Source organism: Acomys minous, assembly GCF_964271855.1.
Source record: "Acomys minous genome assembly, chromosome: 11".
NCBI classification, from domain to species: domain Eukaryota; kingdom Metazoa; phylum Chordata; class Mammalia; order Rodentia; family Muridae; genus Acomys; species Acomys minous.
Genome location: NC_140492.1, coordinates 94,152,018 through 94,178,485, shown reverse-complemented (window position 1 = coordinate 94,178,485; position 26,468 = coordinate 94,152,018). Strand labels below are relative to the sequence as shown.

General features: G+C 42.7%; 1 protein-coding gene across 20 annotated transcripts in view; it reads right to left on the bottom strand.

Moving 5' to 3' along the window:
• Positions 1-26,468, bottom strand: part of MAST4 (microtubule associated serine/threonine kinase family member 4) — a 617,295-nt gene that overhangs the window by 73,151 nt on the left and 517,676 nt on the right. For all 20 annotated transcript variants that reach the window (XM_084800734.1, XM_084800722.1, XM_084800737.1 and 17 more), the window contains 2 exons: positions 7,368-7,437; positions 1,342-1,420 (listed from right to left, as the gene is read on the bottom strand). In XM_084800734.1, coding sequence (XP_084656860.1) covers positions 1,342-1,420; positions 7,368-7,437 — 149 coding nt within the window. The remainder of the gene's footprint in view (positions 1-1,341; positions 1,421-7,367; positions 7,438-26,468) is intronic.

Here is a 26,468-nt window from a genome sequence, read left to right as displayed (position 1 = left end):
CTGATAACATCCAGGACTTCACTGATGTGAAGCTGGTGTGCCGGAGAACTTATTCAGGGCTGTTAAAGGCTGTGCTCAAAAGTGATCCAAATGGACAGTAAACTTGCATAGCACAACACATGGGAAGACAGACGGGAAAATAAATGGCTTCTTCCCAATGCGCTACCCTAAGGAGATGTAAACGGAGCCCAGCAGATGCTAACAGTGTGGTATTAGAGGTACCCCCCAGAAAACCCACATTACACCCAAGCTTAAGACGGAGGGACCCCCGTTAGTTCATCTTAAAAGCTTTAGCTTCTTATCAGCTTGAACATTAATCAGTGGCGGCACGCTTAGCACAGTGCTATGGGTGAGCAGTCCTAAACAATCAACTGTGGATTTTGACAAAGTGAAGAGACCACTGAATCAGGAAAGGCTCGGTAGTCGCAGGTCCACAGTTTGGACTTGGGGATACAGGGCTTCTAGACCTCCTCATTAGGTATTCATTGAATACTGTGTGACCTCCTGGGCCTCTCTAAATGACCACCTGGTTCCCAAAGCCCGGTGGTCACAGAGTCTCCTCTAACTTAAGTCAGGGATGCTTGTATCTAATCTACTGAACAGTAGCCAGTAATTGCTAGGCCTGGGGTTGCAGCGTTATCGTCTGGGACAAGACTCTCCTCTTTCTCTATCCATTTCCACAGACTTACTAAGGTCTTTTTAAACTTGCTTTTTGTTTTTAAGTTGTTAGGGCCCAGAGAAATTTATGGCTTTGTGTATGTGTGCATGTGTGGAGGCACCCTTTGAAGGAAAGAGAAAACAAGACTCCCTCTCAGCGGCACACGACAAAAGACCGAGTCCATCAGAGTTTAATGGCAGCTTTAGCAAGAATACAACTGGCATGGAATGAAAGCAATAAAACCAGATTGTGTTGTGTCCCCCAAACTACACCAAACGGCATTAAAATGAAGGCTCTCATTCTCTTCCAAACTTGTCATCCTGGGCCTTAGACATTTACGCCCTGTAGTCTGCTGGCTTGCAATAACAGTTGTAACCTTTTTACATTTGGTAGGCCATCATTTGACACATATATATATGTGTGTGTGTGTGTGTGTATGCATGTAGACATACATACATACATATATATATATACATACATACATACATACATACAGAGAGAGAGAGAGAGAGAGAGAGCGAGAGAGAGAGAGAGAGAGAGACAGACAGACAGACAGACAGACAGCAGACTGACAGACATGAGGAATTCATCTTTTTCATCTCACCCGGAAACACCTAGAGAAAAACACAGACTAGAGATTAGTTCTGAGGTTTTGAGATGGAAAAGAAAAATCAGGTACTTACAGAGACGGTGGAGCTTGGTGTATTTGTCCCATAGCCTGAGGAGGGGAGAGAAGCCAGAGACCATCGCCGCCCATCCGTCCTGTGGGGACAAAGGGAGCTCAGTTAGGCCAACTGTGGAGTGCTGATACCAGGGACCCCAGAGAAGCCCCCAGGGAATTAGGTTATCTTTAATCAAACAAATGACATAAACATAGCCTAGGAGGATGTGGGAATGCTTGGCCAGGGTTAGGGTAAACAAACATTATACAGCAGGTTGCCTTTTATCTAAACACGATCAATCCACCCAAACAAGTAGAAAGTGAATGGGTTGATCCATAGTATTGATCTCTCACTAATACACTTTGACAAAATGAATACGGGGGATAATCACCATGGTTAGACTCAGCAGATTCCAAGCAATGCGAGCAGAGAGAGGAGAGGGAGCGTGTTCTGTGTGGAGGCTGACAACTGGCCAGTGATCCCCACATGAGCCTGGACTCCACCAGGGTGCAAGACCCTGGGGCAGGCACAGGGCCTTCAACAGCCTCTCCATGTTTCTAAGGGGAAGACTTTTCCTTATTGTAAGCAGGGGTGGAGGGAGCACTGGGCTCTTGGTTACGTCACACTTTCAAGTGGCAAGCAACTTTACAGTCAGTTAGCTTGAGGCTCAGGCTTTGGAAAGTTATTGCTTGACCTGGCTTCATAAAGCGTTGGAGCAAAGGTCACCTGTGGTGTCTCCCGGCAATGGGGCCAGCTTGGCATAGTCACCCTAAGGGCTGGAGGAACTTTTCTCTACTCATAATAGGAATTAGTACTAAGAGTACAGTCGCCTGCTCCCATCTTAGAGCCAGAGCTGTCAGGCTCCTTAAAGAGAATGATTTTCGTCCTCCAATGGTGACCAGATGGTAGCTTTCTGAGTTGGACTGTTGGGTAAGTCAGCATCACCACAGGGGGCCAAAGGGACCGGATGCAGTAGTTATTAGTGGCAGTGTTGCCGGCAGGGCAAGGGGCTGCCACAGAGCAAATTTTCAGGGCCTGCTGTTATTCAGGATTTCATATAAGATCATACTACATCATAAGCCAGCAGGAGAACAAATACACGCAAATTTTCCAAAGGGCAAAACAGGTAAAAGATGTCATTAAGGAGCAACACTGCATTCTTCGGAACCGGATCGTGTGGAAAGACGTCTGCAAGTCAGGATTCTGTTAATTTACCAAGTGAGAGACAACAATGCACGAAGTCTGACAATGGACACAATCACAGGAAGCGGAAGTCAGGGAACTCTATAGCGTCAGACTTGAGCTTGAGAAGCCACAATTATATGCTGATATGGAAAACGGCCACTGTAGCCTGACAGTCAAAGGGAGGTGCTCAAGGGTACGGTGGATGCTGCCTCCAATAAACGCAAATGGACCACAGAAACAAGATGGAGGTCAAGCAGACACATCACAGAGTGACTACAATGCTAAGACTTCAGTGAGATTTACCTGTCATTTCTGTGGCCGTGATTGGAATACAATTCAATCAAGTATTTTTTTTAAAAAAAAAAAAAGAAGAAGAAGAAGAAGAAACAAAATAAGATGTTTATAAATGTAACAGAGAAAAGTAATTGGGGTGACTAAATCACGTATTTGTTTAAGAACTTTTCATATAAGTAAAAACATTGAAGTTTCTGAGGAAAATAACTACAGCATGTACATAAAAGATACAACCATCAGTTAAATGGACACAAGCAGATACCTATTAAAATATTTGAAATCAATACTTGAATTTTATAGCTTAACCCCTTTTAATTTAGAATGAAAAAGATATGATTTTTACAAGAATTATTCAGCCCATTTCATAGCAATTATCAGAAACTAGATTCTGGAAAGAGTGAGGGACACAATTTCCCCCACCGTGGTTTTGTCTTGTGATTCATTAACTCTCCTTTCCCTCAGGTGACCACAGACATAGTTCAGATGGGTGAGTAGTTCCAAGAGGAGACATGCTTTTATTAGTTCTGAAGCATAAATTACATTTGCTTAGTCCAGCAAACACACAACTGGAAAAGATGTTTAAACAAAAATGTGCTCAGTTCTTGGTATAGCCATCTACCAGAAATAATTCATGTCTCATAAAGTTCCCTAAGTTGCCCATGTCTGTTTACTCAAATGGAGCAAAAGGACCATTGCTTTTTCATTGCCATGACAACCGCACATCAGAAGTTACTACATATGCCATATGCAGTACTCAGTGGAGAAAGTGCTCCTTTTTTTAAAGGAAGCCATCACACTAACAATGCTGTCTTTTTTGTTCATCGTCCACCAGTAGAGCAACATCCAAAGACAACATCCTCTTCTTCCCAAAGCAGCAAGGATCTTTTGAAAAGAATCTTTTCTTTGTGGATGGAAATCCCAATGTTACATCAAGTGAAAGAAGAGAGGGAAACATCTGATGAGAGCATAGGACACAAAGAGATTGGGAGCTGGGGGAGAGCCAGGTGGGGGCTCAGGGAGGGATGGTGGCAGGTCAACTCACAAAACATTTAGATTCATGTAGGACACAATAAGGGAAGAGTGAACTGCTCTGATACCGGCCTGAGGATTCTAAAGGCATGAAGAGGAAGCAGGCTAATGTGTTTAGTAATTATAGTCACCTAGGGGTGATATACTGCATACTGTTGGGTCAAATAAACTGTACCAACCACCAACTAAAATCTTACTTCATAAAGAATTGTAAGACTAACAGAGGTTACCTTATTCACTGGGATTCAAGGGTCTAAAGCTTAAAGTCAGAAGGTAAACATTTCCGAGTAATTTGCTTATGGAAATGTGTTCTGAGGTTTATCCAGGCAAATAACAACTAGGCAGCTAGGAGATGCTGACTGTACCAAAGGGCACTAGATTGCCAATGAAAGCAAACACAATTCATAATGTGTCAGTGCCCCAGCTTCTGGCACAGGAATGACATTATCACCTCTTGTCTTACCATCGGACAGAAACATTAAGCAATCTGTAGACTGTACACACTGAGTATCCTTCATCCAAGGGTCTTTGGACAAGAAACAATTTAGGCTTAGAATTTTTTATTTGTTGTTTTAAAAAAACATATCCCCAAGCTTGGAGAACATCCTTAATCCTCAATCTGAGACCTTTTTAAGCATGCCATTGTTGCAGAACACTTCAATAGTTCTCAGTAAGTGTAAGTTTCAGATCCAGAGACCAATGAGATGGTTCAGTAAATAAAAGTAGGTGCCACGCAAATCTGAACACCCAAGTGTGATCTCCTGTGGCATGTCATGAGGGAACACCCACATGCATATGCACGCACACACACACACACTCACACACACACACACACACAAAGAAAAGAGTGAGAAACAGATACAAAATTTAAATTTAAGGGTTTCAGATTTTGGAATATTTTGCATCTTGGGTTTTCAGATGAGGTTTTATGTGTGCTACAACTTACAATGTGAAATGCTTTCTTGTCTCAAATAAAATGAAATATTGTGGTGGTTTTTTTTTTTTCCTTTTCGTAAACTCAGTACATTAAAAACTACCTTGGTAGGTTTAACTGTTGGATCTGTATTTGAAAATATGCTGTGTCGTCATACTATAAAGTCTATAACTGGACTATTATGTTGCTAGGGGTCTAAGAGGGAGAATGTTGAACAAGTAAGGTCAGAAAGGATTAATAAGTCTAATCTTTGTGTCTTCACCCCAGAATGATTTCAAACACAGAGGCACATTCCCTCACTTGGGCTAAATTGTAAAATAGTGAAATGTAAGAATCTCAAACTGGCATTACTTCTTAAAGGCTCAGTGAGTGACAGAGAGCCAACAGGAGGCAGTGGAAACCCCAGGCTAATGCTCAATGTTTCCTGAGTGAAAAACCATCTCTAAAACGAAAGGGGTTGGCAGGTGTTAGGCAGAAAGTGCCGATCTGAAGTCTCGTAATGAACACAAGGTTCCATTTACCCGAATAAAAGTTTAACACAACGATTGCTCATGTTCTAATCAAAATTAATGTTTTTTGAAGAGTGTGGAAGGAGTCCCAGCTGGTTGCTTATGCAACATGAACTGGAAGTCTCCAGTGATAATCCCCTGTCACGGTTTATGGTTTATTTGTCAAAAATTAACATACTTGGGGGTTGTGCTTTTTTTTTTTCCATAGCGCAGAAGCCAGATTCATGTGTCCTTCGGTCTCCCGCTTAATTATTAATGCTCTTCATTTTTATAAACTTGGCAGGATTAAGAGACTGTGGCTTCTGTCATGTTTTAATACACGCTGCAATGAGATTTGCACTTACTTATTACTTGGTGTAATTGAATGCACCCACCCTCCGTGTTAGACTACAGAGGGCACTTGTTTATTGACTTTCATAGCCTTCCTCCCCACTTGGAACAGTGAACCATCATAAATTAACAGTCACAGGGGCAGAGGGACTTTCTAGGGCCAGTTAGCTTCTACATTTCTTTTGTAGCATAATAGTTAAAAGAAAGTCTTAATTTAAAATAAGATGGTTGGGTCTTCGAGAAGATGCAGGTATAGGTCTCAGCAAGCTCAATCATTCGTGTGCCGTCCCCACAGTGGGGCTCCTGAGGGGCTTGAGCACATGACGGCAAATGACAATGGTGACAAAAAAAACCAAACATTTGTTCTTGGGTTGGGCCTCACGGTAAGAATCTTAATCATACAATATCTTGAAAAATGCTACTGGAATCTTAATTATAAAACAGAATTCTGAAACTCCTCTTCCTAGGATCTCAGAATGTAAAGTACATTAATCACATGCTGACAAGTGTGCACACTGCAAGTACTGCGTAGAAGAACAAATGGGTTTTATTTTTATTTTTTTTTTAAACAATACCTGTATGGTTTAGTAAATGCTATTTGAATTCACTTTAGGGAGTAGTAATTAAGTCTCTGAGAAATTCTTCTAAGTAAATGGGATATCCAGACCATAAACTAAGTTTATTCTGAATATTTAGAGACCTTAAGGGGCATATTGCATTCTGTCTTTCATGGGTTAGAGGAAGCAAGACATATACGTATGAAGGGTGAAGGAGAAGTAGAGACAGGATGCCTGAGAAAAGCATACTGATTCAGAATCCAGAAGAAATGGCTGAGGCCACAGCAGGAAGGACCAGGCTCAGAAAGCTTGGGTAGTGGGTACTAAGTAAGCACACTTCCGCTTGGGTGCTAGGTACTAAGTAAGCACACTTCCTCTTAGCTCAGTTCCCCGCGAGCAGAGACATAGCTCTTAAGCATTTGCTGCCTAGTTCTAAGTACAATATTAATTTTAAAAAAAGAGTTCCAGACATGGTGGTGCACACTTTTAATGCCAGCATTTGGAGGCAGAGGCAGGTGGATCTCTGAGGTCAAGGCCAGCCTGGTCTACAGAGTGAGTTTCAGGACAGTCAGTACAGCCACCAGGGCTACATAAAGAAATTCTGTTTGGAAAAACAAAACAAAACAAACAAACAAACAAATAAACAAAAACCCCCAAAAAATAAAGAAAAAAGAAAAAAAAATCCCAACAGTCCAGAGATGCTTTATCTCAAACCTGTCATTCAATTGCTTCTTAATGCTCCCAAGTTCATACCTTGTAATCCAGAGTCTCATTTTTTTTTTTTTTACAAAAAGCACAACATATGATAACAACAAAAGCTTGCACCGGGACATAGATAAATAGAGCCTGTGTAACAACACCTCAAAATAAAAATCAGTAGAAATCTGTTCAGGCTGAATTGTGCATGTTCTACAGATGGGAGAAAACAGAGAGAAGCTCCTCCCTAGATTCACTGGGGCTCACTTTTAGCAAAGTACCAAGAGGCACCCTCCAACCCTAAAACAAGGCAGAAGTCATCCTGAAAACCTTTATAGCAGGTGTGCTCTATCTAACGGGGTCCTTTCGTTGGAGAAGGCTTTATGTGCTAAGGAAAAGGAGCTCACAAGACAGAACCCAGGAAGAGCAGGTGGGGGGAGCGTGTGGGGACAGAGCACAAACGGGTTCCCTAGGAACCACTTTAGTGCCCCCCCCCCAATACGCAGTCCTTACCTCCGAGCAAATGAGAAATGGGCAGAGGCACTGGGGGAGAAATTCCTTGGGCTGTCTTGAGGGCTATTTCCTGTGGAGAGAAAAAGAGAAATGAACAACCTAATTTTGTTTTTGTACCATTATCCACAACCAGAATCTTCCTTCTCAGTAATCAGTTTCTTTACAGTTCTACAAAATGTCATTTCCTCTAATAATGTTTTCCCTTGGCCTCGAGCGAGTGGGGATCTGGGAAGTGGTAGAGGTGGGGGTGGGGCGGGGATGAGGGTGGGGGTGGGGCGGGGATGAGGGTGGGGGTGGGGTGGGAGGGCACTGAGGCCCAGCACAGTTTTCCAAGTGGGCCAGATATATGAATGCATATATTGACCACTCAGCATGATCACCAGCCCCCAGCCCTCCGGATATTTAATAACCTAAGCATGTCAATCTGTAGAATAATGAATACATATGTTTTGTATGATGTCTTCAGAAGCTAACATTTAGCTGGGTGGTAAGCTAATGCTTTGACTGGACATGCTTTTTATATGGAACAGGCAGCCTCCGTATGGAAAAAAAAAAAAGTCTTGAAAACAAAGGCTTGAGTTCCAAAGTATACATTTAAGAGAGAGATGTGTCAAAAACTAGTCATAAAATATGAGGGAGAATTCAGCCATCTGGACCGATTTCTAAACTGTCTCAGGCTCTGTCTTAGCGTTCCTGGTGGAACCTGGTAGGATTACCCCCTGTCAATATTTCCTTGAGCAGGCTCGGTGTCGCTAAGCAGGGGGAATGTGACTGGCCAGGCAGGCTCTAAAAAAGCTGTGGCCACAAGGAAATGGCAGCAGGCCTCTCTCCCCCAAGTCCTCCACAGTCGGAGAAGAGCTACCGGGAAGGAGGGCAGCTCCCCGGGGGCTTGTTACCTTCTCCATTAGCCTGCTCAACCTGCTGCTGATCAGTGACAAAGCTTGGCAGGCAGCTGGCGGGGGCAAGTTCAGGACACTCCAGACCATGCTGCTTTCCCTGGCATATTTATTTAATGAGATGCACAGCGCAGCCTGAGGACCGCTTGGGAATGGAGCTGGTTTCAGTAAGGAGGTGAGAAAAGGCTGCAAAGTAGCTCTATGGTTTCTTGAAAAATGGAAAAATAAATCAGGGAGATGCCTTTCATTCCCAAGGGCAGGGCCACTGTCACACCGCTGGCTCTGCAGTGACAGTGGCCACTGAGGCAGCTGTAAGGAACAGACTTGCAGTTTCAAGTCTTGCCCAGCTGTAGAGGTAAACAATTTGTTATTAGCGTGCTAAAAGAACAGCCTAATGCCTCAAGGAGGGTTAAGTTTAGTGTTACCTGGAGGACTTCTTAGACTGGCTACCTCTCCACTGAAAATTTTTCAATTAACTTAAGGTTGCAAATTTTATAGTGTTGCCTTCAACAGATGCTATTAACTTTATGACAGCGCAATCAAAGCCATTCAACGGGGAAGCGTCGGAGAAGCTGCTTCTTTATAGAGAACCAGGCAAGGAGAGGTTCCCCTGCCGCAGTGAAATTTATCATGTCTTTGCATCTGCTGTTCCCGGGGCCCCTGGAGGAATGGATTTTGCTTTTGCCGTCCAGTAATCCGGGATTCATCTTGTCTGTTTATCTACACAGCAAATTAACTTATTTTGATTTCTCTCAACAGCATTGACTCTCCCACTCCTAATTTAGCTTGCGTATCACTCTCTGCATTCTGTGAAAGAGCTCAACAATTTCAAGATGGCTAAAAGCCCTTGCACCTCCTAAGGGGAATAATCTAATGCTTAGAATCATTGTATAGAGGGTTTTTTGTTGTTGTTGTTGTTTTTGTTTTTTAAAGTTTGGGAATACATTCATGCTGTGCGTACACCATGGAGAACAAACTACCAGTAAATTATTAGTTGGAACAAAAGCAATTGTTTACTTGAAGCCAAGACATTTCTGACCAAAATCCTTTCCTGCCTCATTCACAAGAATAAAACAAGACCAAGGGACTCTGGCCTGATCCCTAGTCTGTCTTCTCTGTTCAGAAAACACTAACGTTGGGGGCTGAAAGGTGGTGAGCGGAAACAAGGAGCTCATTAAATACTTTTACACAACTGGGGGAAAGGAGATTTTTAACAGGAACTCAAAAGGACTGACCCCTAGGAAGCCAGGCACCATTTAATTAAACTAATTAATTTATTTATTAATTTGTTTATTTTCCAGGCACCATTTTATAAAACATTTCATAGCATATGATGATCTTTCAGCTTGAGGACACACACACAGAGAGACAGAGAAGAGGCTGATTTAACTCTGCCCTTTGAAGAAACCAAAGCACCCATTTAGCCGTCCCCAGACTTTGCCTCACACCTGAGCTGCCTTTCTAGGGATGACTGAAAGTTCATTCCAACCCCCCTCCCCCACCCCACTTGCTCTTTCACTGTCAAAAAGCCAAACCATTCTCCTTTCTTCAACCTCAGGACTGTAGGGTCATCTGCATATCTCAGTAACCCCGCAGATCTATTTTCTAATGTAGGCTGAAAAACTGAGCTGAAGCGGACAGAACAGTCACAAGGTCGCATGTCGCTTAAGAACCGGACTGCTCTGAGAAGGGCATCTATCTCTATCAGTGTGTGAACTTCACAGTGCGACCTCCAACAAATTAGGACGGCGATGACATCAGTAAGTGATGTAAAATGCTGTACCTATAGGACAGCATCCATGTTTTGACAACATCGACAAGGTTTTCTGTGGGGGAAAAAAAAGTATGGGGAGGGGGGTTGTGTAGAGAGACTTGGGATGCTACTGGGTGCGGCTGTTACAGCTGTACTATCACTGAAGTGCTCTAAAGGACAGGGACTCAGTGGCGCGGCAGCTCAGCAAGCTTCAGGTAAGACCGTGAAAGGGGACTTCAGGGAACCAGAAACAACGAGTTGGAAACACTGTAAACATTAAAGCAGTCCCAGAGACAAGCTCTCCAGCTAGAGCAAATTCGGAATGGTACGGCCAATGACCCATGAACTACATTTATTGGTACCAGGTAGTGGGGAGGCTTCAGAGATGCTTGCGTGCACCAAAGGAGATGGAGCTGGACCAGCACATGTAAGGGCAAGAGAAAGAACTTTTATGGGCAAACCGAGACTGGTGGGTGATACGTTAAAAAAGAAGCCATGCAAAAGGGGAAGGCACAGAGAACGACTGGGGTCGCCACCGTGGGTAGCCTGGCGGGACAACGTGGCAGAATAACCCACACTGACAGGAGAATCTTGAGAGGTAGAATGGAGTTCTGGTACTAACACAGGAAAGGGTAAATGAGCACCATATGGACATATATGTCATGCACTGAACAAAACTCCATTTTTCTTGGGGAGAAATTATCCGATTAGCACACTCGACTGAGAGGAGTCAACGGTGGAAGGTTTAATTTTTATTTGAAATATTTAAAAAAAAATGTACTTCTTTTTGGTCTCTCAGGATTTAGCAATACTGTATTTTATTATACAGTGTCCAAAACACTGCAAATTTAGGGTTAGCATTCAGGCCCTGCGTGCTCTACGAAGAGCTCTCTGTGGAACACATGAATGGGGCGCTCCCTGTGAAGAGAGAGCAAGGCAGATTGAGCCTGGAGTCCTACACATGACCTTCACTCCTCACACGCTGCTCTCTGAATTCATCCCCCCATCTGCAAAGCAATACCTGAGAGACTCTCAAATAGAAACCCGGGCCAGTTAATTCTCTGTCCATATGCGCAGCACTTGCTTGTAACTCACATCCTGCTGCTCCAGGGATTTACCGGCTGCTCTTGGACGTGTGAGCGCTTGGACGCTTTACGGACTGCCAGTATCAGTGCGGATGCTCTGTCCTGATCCAGTAAGCCTTAGCAGTGGTCAGGCACTGGGTAGGTAATTAACACCACGATCCCCATAAGGCAGAGGCGCAGCTAAGATGCAAGCGGTGTGCCTGAGCCGCGCTTTACCTAACGGCACTACACGGGGTGCCTCATTTTGGAGGCAGTTATTGTGAAGAAAGTGATTTCCAGATTAATTAAATTGTTTGATTGCTTTGTAATTAGGCTAGAGAAGTCCTGCGTCTTCGCCACGGAGAAGCAGGCTGCAAATCTTTTTTAAAAGGCATATGCTTTCCCCACTATAGATTATTAATGTGCTTTTAATAGCTATCTGTTCGCAAAATGACAGTTTCTGATGCCTCAATTTTCTTTAAGGACAGAGGGAATCCAAGAATTAATGGCCACTGCCATTTGAAACTCCTGGTGGATCAAAGAGTAAGGCCCCCCATTTGAATGCTCATTCTCATTGCTTGATGAACCCCTCCAATGAGCTGTGACGTTTTGCACCATAATAATCAGTGCGGTGTTTTCTGAAGGCTTCGCGTATCCCTAGCAATGCAGGGCCACTGCCTCAGACCATCCCGCACACAGAACCAAATCTAGGATCTCCTTGCAGGATGATGACAGCGTAAAGTGGACACTTGCAAGATTTTTGTCGGCACCGCCAACAAGAATAAGCCAGGTGGAATCGTAGTTCAAGTCACCAGCGGCAAACTTTGAGTGGGTCCCACTGGGCCATAGCAGGTGATGTGTGAAGGAAAGTCAGAGCTCTCCCTGTCACTTAGACGCCTGTCTTTGAAATTGGCTCCTGTCCAGATATAATTGTGGAATATTAATTAAACCTGGGCAGCTGTTTAGGCCCTAAATAACCAATGGCTATCTTTGATTGGCTGACAGTGGTCGTGTTTCTGGTAAAAAAAAAAAAAAAAAAAAAGTAAAGTGTGCTGTGATCACTGCAGGCTGATGTATAAAGGACACCAATACACTTGGAAGTTCAGGTCAAGAGCAGAGTACTCATAACGCATTAAGGTTTTCTTATAAGGTGGGCTTTCTCGGCCCACTGCTTGACTAAGTCAGGCAGGAAATAATTATAAATCATCTACGTCACAGAAGGGAAGGGAAAGATAGATATGTTTCTAGCTGTTCTGTGATCAATGGGCTGCAAGCAGGCTGGGGCAAGAGCAGGCAGATCTGTCAGGAAGTTGCCAGCACAAAACAAGGGAGGCAGTGACTGCAGATTGTGGGGAAGAAAACCAATGTGGTTTCTTGAAAAGTGGGATTGAGCAGAAAACACCTGGGAAGAGAGCAATCCCCGGTGGCTTATTACACAGTCAGTCAGCATCAGAGAAGCTGCTTCTTGCAGTTGATGGAAACTCACACAGAGACCCACAACTGGGCTGTATGCAGAGAGTGAGGGCCTGGTCTAAGAGTAGCAGACTTAGGAGCGAGGCTTGGATTCCCCCAGCTAAGCTTCAGGTGGTCTGCCTTATGGAGGCAACACCTCAGATAGCTGGAAATGCATGCGACTCAGGCAACAGTGCTGCCTTGCTCTCAAAGGCGACATTAGTGGCAGTCTCATCTAAATGTTTAATAACTTTGTTGGATTTATTATTTTTTTTTACTCTATTTGAGAATGAATAACTTTCATCTACTTCAGGTTACTTACTGCCTAATGACTTAATATTGCTGATTTGTTTTCAAACATTCAAACCAGCTGACCAAAAAAAAAAAAAAAAAAAAAAAAAAAAGATATGCAGGAAAGAAAAACTTCATAGAATAAGGATGAAGATTCAGGTAACAGTTGTAATTGTCCTGCTTCCTGACGGGAGTACAGTGATTTGTATATTATGTTCCATTCCTGTCTTCCTCTCTCATGTTTACACTCCTAAGTGCCAAGGAGCTCTAGATCAGCCATTCGCAACCTGCGGGTCCCCCTCCCCTCCGGCAAACCTCTATCTCCAAAAAAAAAAGCTTACTTTATGACTCATAACAGTAGCAAAATTAGTTATGAAGTAGTAACGGAAATAAGTTTATCATGGGGGGGGAGGGGAGGCCACCACAACATGAGGAACTGCACTAAAGGGTCAGTCGTCACAGCATTAGGAAGGCTGAGACCCACCGCTCTAAATGAATACACAGCCGCACAAAAGGTGTGTTTTGACTTCCGGGTGCCTGACTTGGGTTCGTGTTAAACAGTGACCTTGAAGCATACTGCACAAGTTTTCAAATTCAATTAGTTTAAACTTCTTACTGTTTGGTGTGCTGAGTTCCCTGTGAGAGCTGGTAACAGGGGAACAAGACGCTGTATCCGAGTGACCCACGGACAGAGGCCATTTTAGATCATCTTGCAAAACTCATTCTGGGGCTTTAGCCATTTGAAGAAAACAATGTCCGAACACCAAAGCCTTTAAATACATCAAAATTACTTAAAATCTCTCGATGATGGTGAATTACAATAAATGTACTGTTTGAAAACAGACTGAGGATCCTCACATACGTAATGTTTTTCAAGGAGTGGGTGATGAGGTTATAGGGTGGAAGACATATACGAAGTAGAAGAGAGAGCCAGTAAGAGGTCAGCTCCTGTGTCACGAGACTCACAGATGCCTACTGTCTATGCTCCATGAAGCCATGCCTCTGGAATTTGTGTCTTGTACTTGAAATGCGGTGGCATTGACACGAATCCCTCGGAGATGGGCTGTAATGGGTTCCTGAGAATGTTTTAGCTTTTCATTGACCCTCCCTTATTACTCCGAATTGATGTCACATCTCAAGGTGATCCCAAGTAAAGACCGGTGAGCGGTAGAAAGTTGACTTTGGGCTGTATGTTTCCCTCCCGTCTACAGCAATTCATCTTCCGCAGCAACAGAGAGGAGATTACTTTCACCCCCTGTTTAAGGTTCCTGAGATGTGTTTGTAAGGTCAAGGAAGGCGAGGCAGGAACACAGCCACTGTAACAGATAGTCCTAACTTCCACGCAATTACATGGAACTTGATTAGGGCTATTAATCTTAGATGACTAATTAGTCCCTGAATCTGGATAGAACTGAGTTAAAGAATCCAGCAGTGTGCACATGTTATTATTTTTTTCTATCTGACAGGAAGGGATTTCAATTCCTTAACATAATTAGATACAAAGAACTTCCCTTTTATCCTCGAAGAGGGGGGATGTTATCAGGAAATTGGTTCTTACGACTGTTAGCTTCGACTGCTAAGTAATTTCGAGTCAGAACAGAGACATTTTAATGAAAGGCTGAACATCCATATGGCTCCTAAAAGTACTGTAAGGGTGATGCTCATTATAAACCTTTTCCTTTTAGTTCCCTTTAGTTAAAGAATGAACAGGAAAGCTAAGTTGGTCCTATTTAACACATTCTAAATGTTCCTATGAAATCTAGCGGGTAAGCATGTTATCAAACGCAGCAAGATACATGCCAAGGTTTTTCTTTGAAATAATTGTTGTTTGGGTTGGAACTTTTCACTAACCTATTCCTTTTTGATAAAATAACGTGGGATGAGCCGAGAGTCTAACAAGTCAGGACTCTTAGCGTCAGTTCTTAGAAACCACACAGACCACAGAAAATCCTCTGGTGCTGACATTTCTTGCTCCTTCGATAATGTTTCTCACACTCTTCCTTTGCACTTCACTTAGATCAGTGAAGGAAGGGTTCTTGATGTGCGCTGTGTACTAAAATCAACCGGGAGGCCTTAGAGATGCTGATGCACAGACCTTGCTCCACTCCCCTTGAGTGAGAGGGCTGTAGTAGTTGGCTGGGTTTGAGAAGCATAGCTTAGAATTTGCTCCTGTACTGCAGGCCACTTGCTCTTCCCTCAGACATACCTGGATTTCTGCACCTTTGCCCGCTTCTCTCTAAAACTCACTTTCCCACTCTTGGTTATATGAACTTGATGTCTCTTTTACATATTCATCTTGCTCTGACCTCTAAGTATTCTCAACAGGGTAGCTAGACCTGAAATAACTTCCCTACCAACACAAACAAATACTATCTTGCCATGTCAGCACTTTGAATCGCGCCTGCCCACAGGGGCTCTCTTGGGTTAATAAGATAAGGCAGTGTTCCTGTCTAACATTCTGTGTTCTCAGAGGGACCCTGACACCACAAATAGAACACACTATATATGCTATGTCTCTTTCCTATTCCTATAAACTATGATGTAGTTTAATTTATGTTAGGTACCAGAGCAGATTACCAATGTTAGGGTTGAGATATGAAGCATCCCTCAGAGATGTTCATGTGTAAAAGGCTTGGTTCCAAGCCGGTGGCACCACTGGGACATGACTGGACCGTGAAGGCTTGGATCTCATCGGTAGATTCATTCAATGATGAGTTCACAGCTTAATGGGCTATTCAGGTATGGGGTCTATTTAGCAACAGTAGGTCACTCGATGTGTGACTTTGAACAGAGTATGCGGTTGCTGCCCTCCCTGCTCTCCTTCATACTCTCCCTCACTCACCTACTTCCCCCCTTCCTCTTCTCTACCCCTCTCTCATCACTCCACCATGAGTTGAGTTGAGCAGCTTTCCTCTGACATACACTTCTGACATGCTTCTGCCAAGAGGTTGCCCTTACCACAGGCCCTTAGTGATGAGGTCTAGTGGCCGTGTGGAGACTTGGGATAGTTTTGGCTGTTCATCGCTCCACTTCGAGATGCCACTAGACAGACCACTAGAGGGAAGGCTTCAGGGCTCCGGGATCCTGCTGAGGTTCCGGGTTCTGATTGCTCCAGGTTCCAGCAGAAGAAATCCTGCTGATTACACCAGGAGACTCGTTCCTCAGAACTGATATCCTTATGGTTTTGTTGTTGTATTCTTTAATCTCCTTTTCCTATTGTTTAGGTTAGTTGGGTCATAAGTGACGTACGCTCCGTTAATAAGTTCGTAATAAAATATATTCGTTAAGAAAATTGAGCTTACAGCCGTGGGCTGAAATCTCTGCAACTTCGAGACCAGATGGCACTTTCCTCTTTACAGTGATTTCCCGAGGTATTTTGTCACAGTTAAAAAAAACAAAAAACAAAAAAGGACTAACATAAACACCATCACCTCTATTGTAGTGTAGTTTACTGTAGCTGCATCTTTACTAAACACAGGAATTTTGCCTTCTCACATAAAGGAAATACTTCCCAGCTCTTCTTAGGCTTATCTGAACTGGGGCCATGATTCAGGGAAAGACAAGACACTTAAGAGATGCCCTGTGATGCTTCAGACAGTCACCTGCCAAGGGACATAACAAGTCAGACATCAGTGGACAGGACGTACACACTGCTGTTTTGGGCAGGACATGGAGGAACAGCAGTGATTTCATCAGACTCTTTCTAGTGCCAGTGAAGAAGTTACAAACAGTTTACCTCTGTGGTTTCCATTTAATCTTCTTTTATATTTAAAGGTTATATCTAAATTTAATATTTAAAGTTCACCATGGATAATTGGGGAAGGGATTACATCCCCACACATAAATTATTGCTATTCTCTTCTACATAGGCCCACACACATCTATAATTTCTTCCTGTCTCTAAAACAGTGGTTCTCAACTGTTGTGGGTCCTTAGGGGGAGGGGTAGATTGAGTGACCCTCTCATAAAGGTCGCATATCAGATATTTATATTATGATTCATAACAGCTCCTTATACTTATGAGGGAGCAAAAAAATAATTTTATGGTGTGGGGTTACCACAACATGAGGAACTGGTCTGGTCACAGCATTAGGAAGATTGAGGACCACCACTGTAAAACAAGGTAATTCACTGTATATGAATTAAACTATAAATAATTCATATGTTACTGGGTTCAGACCTAAAATATTTTAAAGATTTATTCATTTATTAATTATGTGTAGAGTGTTCTGCCTGCACACCAGAACCAGAAGAGGACACCGGATCACATTATAGATGGTTGTGAGCCAACATGTGGTGGCTGGGAATTGAACTGAGGACCTTTGGAAGAGTAGCCAGTGCTCTTAACCTTTGATTCATCTCTCCAACCTGATCTAAAATATTTTTAAAAGCAAAACATAGGGAAGAAAATGGCCACTAAACATAACTTTGCTTTGTACCTTTACTATTGATGTTAATCATGTTAGTCAAACCATTTTCATTATAAACATCACTTAAAAATTCATGAGCAAAACTTGACTTAAAATGTGTGTCACTCATGTTTCTCATTTTTCAGAGCCTATTTACCTTAGCCATGTAATATTAAAACATTTACACCTATTAGAACAGTTAAAATCATGCATCCAGCTTGGTGTCAACAAATGACCATCAGAAGCAAAACTAAGGCCAGTTAATCTAATAATCAAATTATTTCTTGTAGTGAATATGCCCATAGGGATGGATGGATATATATATATACATACACACACACATACATACATACACACACATATATACATATATATACATACATATACACACATACTCATTCAAGTACATATTCTATTGTACACATTACTGTTTGTCCATGGCCATTTTAGTAAAGAACCTTAAAATATTGATGAGTGTAGTACACAGAGTTGGTTTCCAATCACATACAACAGTGAGGCTCTATACACACAAATACAAATCTTTTGAGAGCTCTGTCTTATGAATTCACAGGCAGCAATTACATGTTGAGCTCTGGATTTGTGGTATATGTTGAGCCTTTCAGGTATTTTGTGATATAACAAGCCAGGGAAGAAGTTGTGACTACCCTCATAAAAGGTATACTGAATATAGATTCCCCTCCAATAGCCATGACTTTGCTTGCACTGAGCTTTTAGCTCGGTTTCTAGTACCAGGCATCACTTCCCTCCTGTGCAACAAACAGGTCTTAAGTCCAATAGAGAGCTGTTGGTTACCACCAAGTTGTGCGTGCCACTACTTTACCATGCCATGCTGATCTTTGATGTGGTTAACAAGCACCATAGTTGGGGGTGGAGGGCTCTGGGTGCCTTACTCCTCTGAAAGCTTGCATGGTGCCTTCTGGTACCCTAAAATCTATTCAGGGAGCATTGCTGAAGAGCAGACAGAAAGACTGAAAGAGGGATATCAGGGAGTATGCTGTGAGATTGTGTCTCTTAGTAACGTCGGAAGCTACACCCATGAATTTTCACCAGTATGACTGCCCAAAGATGACCTGAAGAAGGACAACACCATTGGACATGCCAATGTCAATGGAAAAAAGCCTACAGGGCCTCAAGCCTATACAATGAACTACAAGCAACTGAGACTACCTAGGAGTGGTAGAGGTGACCTTCCCTAGCAAAGAGCAGACCAACTGGTTGTCTGGTGCTAAATGGTCATCCCTGAAAATATACATACAAGTGACATACAAGAAACTGAGCAGGTTCTATTTGGGAATGTATATATGCAATAACAATTTAGTGAAAGAAGAGGCCATGAATTTGAAGGCCATGAAGGAGAAAGGGGAGGGGAAAGAGGGGAGAAATGTTATTATAATCTCAAAATTAAAATAAAATAAAAGGCGTACTGGAATCTTGGAAACTTTCTTGAAAGGAAAAGAACACACAAGTGCATATTTTGGCATCAAAATGAATTGAGAGCTTTTTTTTTTATTGGGAGTCAATATGGGCTGGACACTGCTAAATTCACAAAGCCAAAGAGCACCGATTCCCAGTGCTCCCTTTAAGTGATGCTGGCAAAGACAGTGGGCAAAATGCAACGCTAACAACTCTGGAGACAAGGCTTAAGCCAGAGCTTTGTATTCTGAAAATAATCAAGAGACCCAAAATGGCCCATGTTAGAATCCACAAAACATATGAACAAGTGTTCAATATCCTTAGGCATTATGGGCATGCAAATTGAAAGTACACTGATGATTCTATCTCACTTACTCATAATGGCATCGTTAAGAAAATAAACAACAAATGCTGGCAAGGAGGAGGCCAGGAGGGGCAATGGCACACTACTGGTGTGGATGTAAATTACCATATCCACTAGGAAAATCAGTATGGAGGTTCCTCATAAAGCTGAATGTAACAGAACTACACATGGCCCAGCTCTATTCCACCTGGAACATAGGAATCTAACTCAGCACACACAGAGATAGTTGCACACCCATACTCCTGTCACAGTGGTTACAGTGGCTGAGGTCTGGAATCAGCCTTGATGTTCATCAACTGTTGAGCGGATAAAGAAAATATGGGTTGGGGCCAGAGAAATGGCACTTACTGCTCTCGCAGAGAAGCCAGGTTCAGTTGTCAGCAGCTGTCTCTCATGGCTCTCAAAACTGCCTGTAACTCCAGGTCCAGGAGATGCAAAGACCCCTGACCTCTGTGGACACCTTCACACATGTGGCGCATGCGAGCATATTTATACACACACACATACACACGCATACACACACACACACACACACACACACACACACACACTCACACTCAAATAAAAAGGATAAATTTTTAAAAACCAACGTTGTTATATACACAATGGAGTTCTACTAAATCATAAAGAGGAAAAAAAGTTATAGAATTTGACAGAAAATGGGTAGAAGTAGAGATTATTCTGTTCGGCAAAGTATATTTCTAAGAAATATTGTATGTTTTATGTCCTAGGTGGGATACATATTACATATGTGTGAAGAGAGATAAAAGTAGGAGGGGGAAAATTAGAAGGGAGACAATGTGCTCACAGTAAATGACATAATTGAGTGAAAATTGCATTAGAACACTTATAAACAATTAACTGTTAAATTTTTTTAATTAAAAAACTATGGGTATCAGGCCAGGCATGGCTACAGGATAGCCTATGAAAATGCTGTCACATTTCTTTCTTTGGGGCTATAACAAGGCAAACGCTGACCATGGGGCTCTCCCACACTAGCCCAGAAAGCAGACATAATGGAATATGATATACTGTGTTCATGGCAAGAGGTACAAAGCCCTACATTCTAAAAGGAGGTCCTTGGGTCACCTCACAAGGTGGCCTTCGATCTGGGCCCCTAAGGACAAAGATAAGAAAAGCAATTGAAAGGCAGGGGCCATGGAGGCAAAGGAGACTGAGCAAGCAAAGGAAGTCACAAAAGTAACAGCACATTGTTTTGAATAGTACGACAGAAGCAATTAAATGTTCATGCCAAAGAAAATGCAAACAATTCAGGTAGCCAAACAAAAAGATTACGCAAGCAAGCAAGCAAGCAAACAAACAAACATATTTTCATAACCCAGAATCCCCTAAGGCAGCCTCCCACTCCAGTCTCTCACTCAGACACTTCAGGGGTTTTTTTTTTCCCTAGATTTTGGGGCTAGCCGCTCGTCTATTATTCAGTATAGTCTCTTCCCACAGGGTACACACTTACCAGAAATACGTATGTGTGTGCCAGCATGAAATGTCCACATAAGATACACTCCACAGAGTGTAGCGCTTTATATAATGCTTTATATGTATATACCTTGTAAAGGCTCTACACCTTGTTCTCAATACTCTAGCAAGAAATTTTTGTGCTAACCTTTCAAATCTTTAATCCATCATTTTTTAGTACCAGGGAAAATCCTGATATATATATATATATACTCCGATCTATTAGTGGATATCTGTCTGCGCTGATTTTCACGTTCTGATCATTCCCTGAGTGTCTGCTGAACGTTGATGTGACTGTATCCCAGCGCCAAGTTCCTAGAAGCAGAGGTGCCGTGTCATAGACAGGTGTGCTGTGCACTGCACTGATCTGCCCTCTTATTGGGCACCCAGGGCATTCCCCCACCCCCACCCCTCCCGACCCCAGAGTTAGCCAATTATGATGTTATTTTCAGATTTTGTCAGATAGTAGATAGGAATCATACTGTTTAACAAGTATCCCTTCTTTTTTTTTTTTTCTGTCAGATTTGCTGAGGTGTAGTACTAAAATTATATTTATGGTATATATGTTTTGCTGTACAAATATATGATGTGATCGTCATAATTAAAGCTATTAATCCATGCATCATCTTGTTTAGCATTGTTTAAGTGATTCTGAGTGAAGTTAATCACCTGTCACTAGGCTGGCTTTTTGTAGCTCTTTTTATTATTTTCTTTTATTATTTTACTTTACTTGCATGGTACTTTGCCTGCATGTGTGTCTGTGCACAACTTGTATGCCTCATGCCCAAAGAGGTTAGAAGAAAGAGGCAACAGAGGCTCTGATACTTTAGTTTCAGAAGGCTGTAAACCATCATGTAGGTTTCAGGAATTGAACCCGAGTCCTCTAGAAGAGCAGCCAGTGCTCTTAATCACAGAGCCATCTCTTCAGCCTCCTTTTGTGCTTCCTGTAATACAAAGTACCTGGTTCATTCTTTATTCTGCCCAAGTTCTTGCTTCTTATTGTTTTCCACATTGAAGCAATTCTGTCAATACTGATGCTGTGTTTCTCTTATTTCTCTTTGTCCTTTCACATGCTCATGGTAACTTCCCTGGAGAAAACCTTATTAAGCTTATGCAGTTTCCTTTATGATTATTAGGGTTTGAACATTGTTGGGAAAGACTTTCCTTCCTCTAAAATTATTTCCTAAATGTGTCCATACCATCTCATCATATTTTTACGGTTCCTTTAAAAACACATTAAAAAGCCAGGCATGGTGGCACATGCTGTTATTCCCAGCACCTGGGAGGTAGAAGCAGCCAGAAGCCTTCCTTACATAGCAAGTTCCAGGCCAGCCAGGGCTATAAAGTGATACCCTGTCACAAACACACAACAAGAAAACCACTTAAAAAAAATCTATATGAGCATTACCTGCTATTAGGTCTAGGGGTAGTAGCCCAGGTTACCACTTCCCAAATGGTTAATGGATGGACATAGTGACCGAGTAAGCTACAGCTTTCCCAAGAATTCCAGCAGGATGCACCAGGCAATGTGACATGGTAGGATGCTGCAGCTGAAGACTTCTAAGTCAGGCAAGGGAGGGCGAGGAGAAGATGATGGATGAAGACTGAGGCCAGCTGGAAAGGTCCTCAGGGCCAAATTCCAGGTGATTCTTCACTTGGCTGAGGCTCCTAGTTCATCAGATACTTCAGGTGGTTCTTAGGTACACCAGACCTCCGGAATCTTAGCCTTTGAACGGTGGTGATCTTAACCTTGGCTTCATATTAAAATAGCCTGGGGAAACTGGGATACCCCCAAAGCCCAAGCCACACTGCAAACCAATTAAGTGAGAACGGGGAGGAGACGAGCGCGACCATCAGTCATTTTTAAAGCTTCCCAGGTGATTTAAGGCATGCATTCAAGTTCCAGGGAGCTGTTTTAGATTCCGCTTTAAGAGAACGGTAGATTTAACAGCTTAAGTTGTCCTCCCCGCCTGACAATGCGTGGAAATTCTCTAGAGAGCCTTTTAAAAGATACACACTGATGCCAGGTCAGACACCTGAAGTTTCTCATTTTAATTGGTCTGGGGCCTGAGTCTTTTAAGTTGCACTGTTGATTCGAATGCACGCCAGGTTTCAGGCCCCACATGGAGGAGTTCTCTCATTGCAAATGCAGCACAGTCACCCCCCACTCACCCCCCCCGCCCCCCAAAATGGAGGAGCACCCTCATCCTCCTGCCCTAGGTCTGGGGTGGCACTCAGGCCATCTGTATTTCTAAGTAGCTGGTCCTGCTGCAGCTGCGGTCCTGAGGATCCCTACGGGTACCAATCTGCTGTCAGTCATAAACACGAAGGTTTTGTTTCAGTTGAAAGACATAATAAAGTTCCGGTTTGCTTTTGTTTTCCTTCTAAAGTAGCTTCAGGGTAGAAGAGAGCGTCAATGAAGGCGAGGCATAGGAAATGCGAACTTGAAGAAGAGGACGCCCAGTTGCGACTTCTTCCGGAAGTCCTGAATCAACGGCTTTAGCTCTGAACAGGGACATGCTAGGCTAAAACACCATTGAGAAAGGCGGGGAAGGTTGTTGTAGGAGACAGCGGAGGATGTTAGGTATGGTAGCACGCAGGACTCATCTTAGCACTTGGTAGATGGAGGCAAAAGAATCAGGTCAGCCCAGGCAAGTGAGGCTACATGCTGTTATTCCCAGCACTTGGGAGGCAGAAGCAGCCGGAAGCCTTCCTTACATAGTGAGTTCCAGGCCAGCCAGGGCTAAAAAGTGAGACACAGTTCTCATCTGGGTTGGTAAGTGGGTTTGGTTGCTAATGACAGTAATGGAGCAGTCAAGACTTGGTGATAAGTTTGGTGCTGGGCAAGCCTTGGATCTGAGATGCTGGCGGGAGTGGAGGGCACAGATGGAGAATGCCACGGAACAGAAACAAGCATCTGTGTTGCGGAGAAAGGTCTCAGCTAAAGATAAAGCTGTGGGAAAGATCGGTGCACACCCGCCCGTGAGAAAGCGTTGACAGGGCAAGTGACTCGAGGGATTCTGACAGCGAGGAAACAAGAAGGTGCTGGTGTGAAGAAACAGAGGAGGGAAATAAAGGGAGGGCTCCTGGTGGTGGGTTGCTCAGGCTCTGTGTGTGTGTGTGTGTGTGTGTGTGTGTGTGTGTGTGTGTGTGTGTGTGTGTGTGTGTGTGTGTGTTCATGTGTGTTCATGGATTTGACCACAGGAAGGAGGGGGGGGGGCGGGGAGGGAGGGAGGGAGAGCGCATGCGTGGTGTAGTCATGGCCACAGGGAGGAGACGGTGGGTCTCCTACTGGAGAGTACCGGGACAGCAGGTGTGAAGCCCCAGTGCTGTGCCACCAGCAATGATCTAGGGCAATGTTAAACGTGAACCAGCTTCCCAGGGTGTTTGAAAAGGACTTGATGACCGTTTTTGCAAAGACAGATAATAAAGATAATGAATAACAACATCTACATTTGGTTATTAATTAAGCTATAATTTCAAAGTAAGAAACATCAAATGTTATATTAGCTAATGATATCATGGCGTGATTTTTTTAAACCCTGTATTTAAAATGTGCTATCAGCTGTAAAATTGATAATTCCTAAGTGAGGGGCTAGCATTTACGTTTTATGATATCCATCAAATGAAAAAACAAAATTGTAACCTTTCTCCTTGAGCTCAACAGAGTTACAAGCTTGTAATCTTTATAAAGAACAAGCTTAATCGGGAATGTTTAAGCATCTTATTTTTGATTAACATATGTAAATATCTGAATACATGTGTGCATTTATTTAATGACATAATTTTTCTACGAAGCCTTCATTAGCCTCACACTAGAAATTGCCCTGCCCCACTTGGCAAGTGCTGGGGTTACTGGCTTCTGATGAACACACATTAACGTTACATACATACATACTACATACATGCACACACATACGTAATACATATATATTAATATGATTCTATATGATATCCTAGCACATGCATACAACATGCACTGAAAGAAATGTATAGAACATTTTGACTTAAAAAAAAAAAAAGGAAATGATTTTATTTGTTTTGTGATGCATTCAAGAGCAATTAGCTCACATAGAACAGAAAGACATTTTTATCCAGCAGCTGATGTCATCGAAACCCTTCCAGCCCTGGCTGAGACACTGAGCTACCCTGTGGCAGATGTGTGCTCAGAGTGGACGTTAGGTGAAGACACTGGCATCTGCGCATCACCACCACGGGGCTGACTAAAGCGAAATTGAACTGAGGGGGAAGTTCAGCATTGTCCCTGAAGCTGGGAAATGCTGCCCATAAAACTGTTTAACTGTTAAACAGGAGGCAGATGGTGAGAGGAGAACCAAGCACACATGGGATTTTTTTCCGGTAAAACATTTAAAACTCATATAAAGAAACTGCTCACTTTTAAAATAACCTTTCAAAATGTAATACAAAAGGTAACCCACAACCATGATAGAAGACTTGGAAAATGCATCAACTAATAAAAGCGTAGCACTAATGCCTTTTAGTGTATTTCTGTGATATTTTTGCTAAGCTATTTTGATAGTATAAATATGCATATGCAAGCATATTTAAATTAGGTTATAAGCCATATTTCTTGTGTTCTGGTTTTTAGGACTAGGGGGCAATTACAATTCTCCTACAGACCATAAGCTATTTCCCAATTGTTTTCTTGATGCTATGGATTTAGTCCAGGACTTAACAAATGCTAAGGGCACCGTCTACCCCTGAGCCACACCCTTAGCCCTAAGTGATGAATTACACAGGTACTTATTGTCCTACTGTACAGGACAACAATTTGCTCATCCCTCTCCCCACTGTTCGATGCTTAGGTTAACTTCAGTTTTGTATTAGTATAAAGACTGCTGTGACCAATACCCTAAAATGTTGATTGTTAAACACTTCAATATCATTTCCCTATAAGTACCCTTCCTAAAAATGCAAATAACAGTTTAAATGATATGAACTCTTTCTGGGATTCTTGTCCTAGAGGCCATGGTTCTCTGTGGAATGACCAAATTGACATCAATACAGAGGGGGAAAAATCCATTTCACTATACCACCATTAAAAATGCATACTACCATGTTTATCTTTTAATATCTGCAAAGACAGTAGGAATGGGAATCTCATCATTTTAATTTACATTTATTTGATTAGCGAGACTGAAGTTTTCACTTGGTCTCCTGTTGTTTCTATGCCATTCTTTCTCTTTTATCTTCTGTGGGCTCTGTTCAGGCCCTTCGTGCACTTACTTAGTGGGGTTCTGGAGTTTCTCATACGTTCATCTTATAAAGTCTTAGACATTACCAATACTGTCTTCCTCTTATATTATTGTTACTGATATTTCCTCAGCTATGTGTTAATGCTTTACTTTTATTTGTGGTGTTTTTGTTTGTTTGGTTGGTTGGTTTGGTTTGGTGTTTCAAGACGGGGTTTCTCTCTGTATAGCCTTAGCTGTCCTACATTTGCTTTGTAGACCAGGCTGGCCTCGAACTCACTGTGATCTGCCTGCCTCTGCCTCCCAGAGTGCTGGGATTAAGGGAGTGCACCATCACTGTCTGGCTGTTTGGGGGTGGTTTTAAATTTCAAGAATCTATTTAAGCTCTATGTTTTATCCTTCAAGCTACATGTGTGTGGATATGTGTGGTAGTGTGCTGGGCCAATGTGCACATGAGTGCCAGTAGCCATGGAGGCACTGGAGAGCCCCAGGTCATTGTGAGGCACTGGCCTGGGTTCTGGAAACCAAACTCAGGTCTTCTACAAGAGCAGTATGCACTCTTAACCACTGAGCCATCCTGCTAGCCTAGCAGTTCTCAACCTGTGGGTCGTGACCCTTTTGGAGTTAGAATGGCCCTTTCATAGGATTTGCCTGACACCATCGGCAAACACGGATGCTAACATTATGATTCATAACAGTAGCAAAGTCACAGTTATGAATTAGCAATGAAAATAACTTTATGGTTGGGG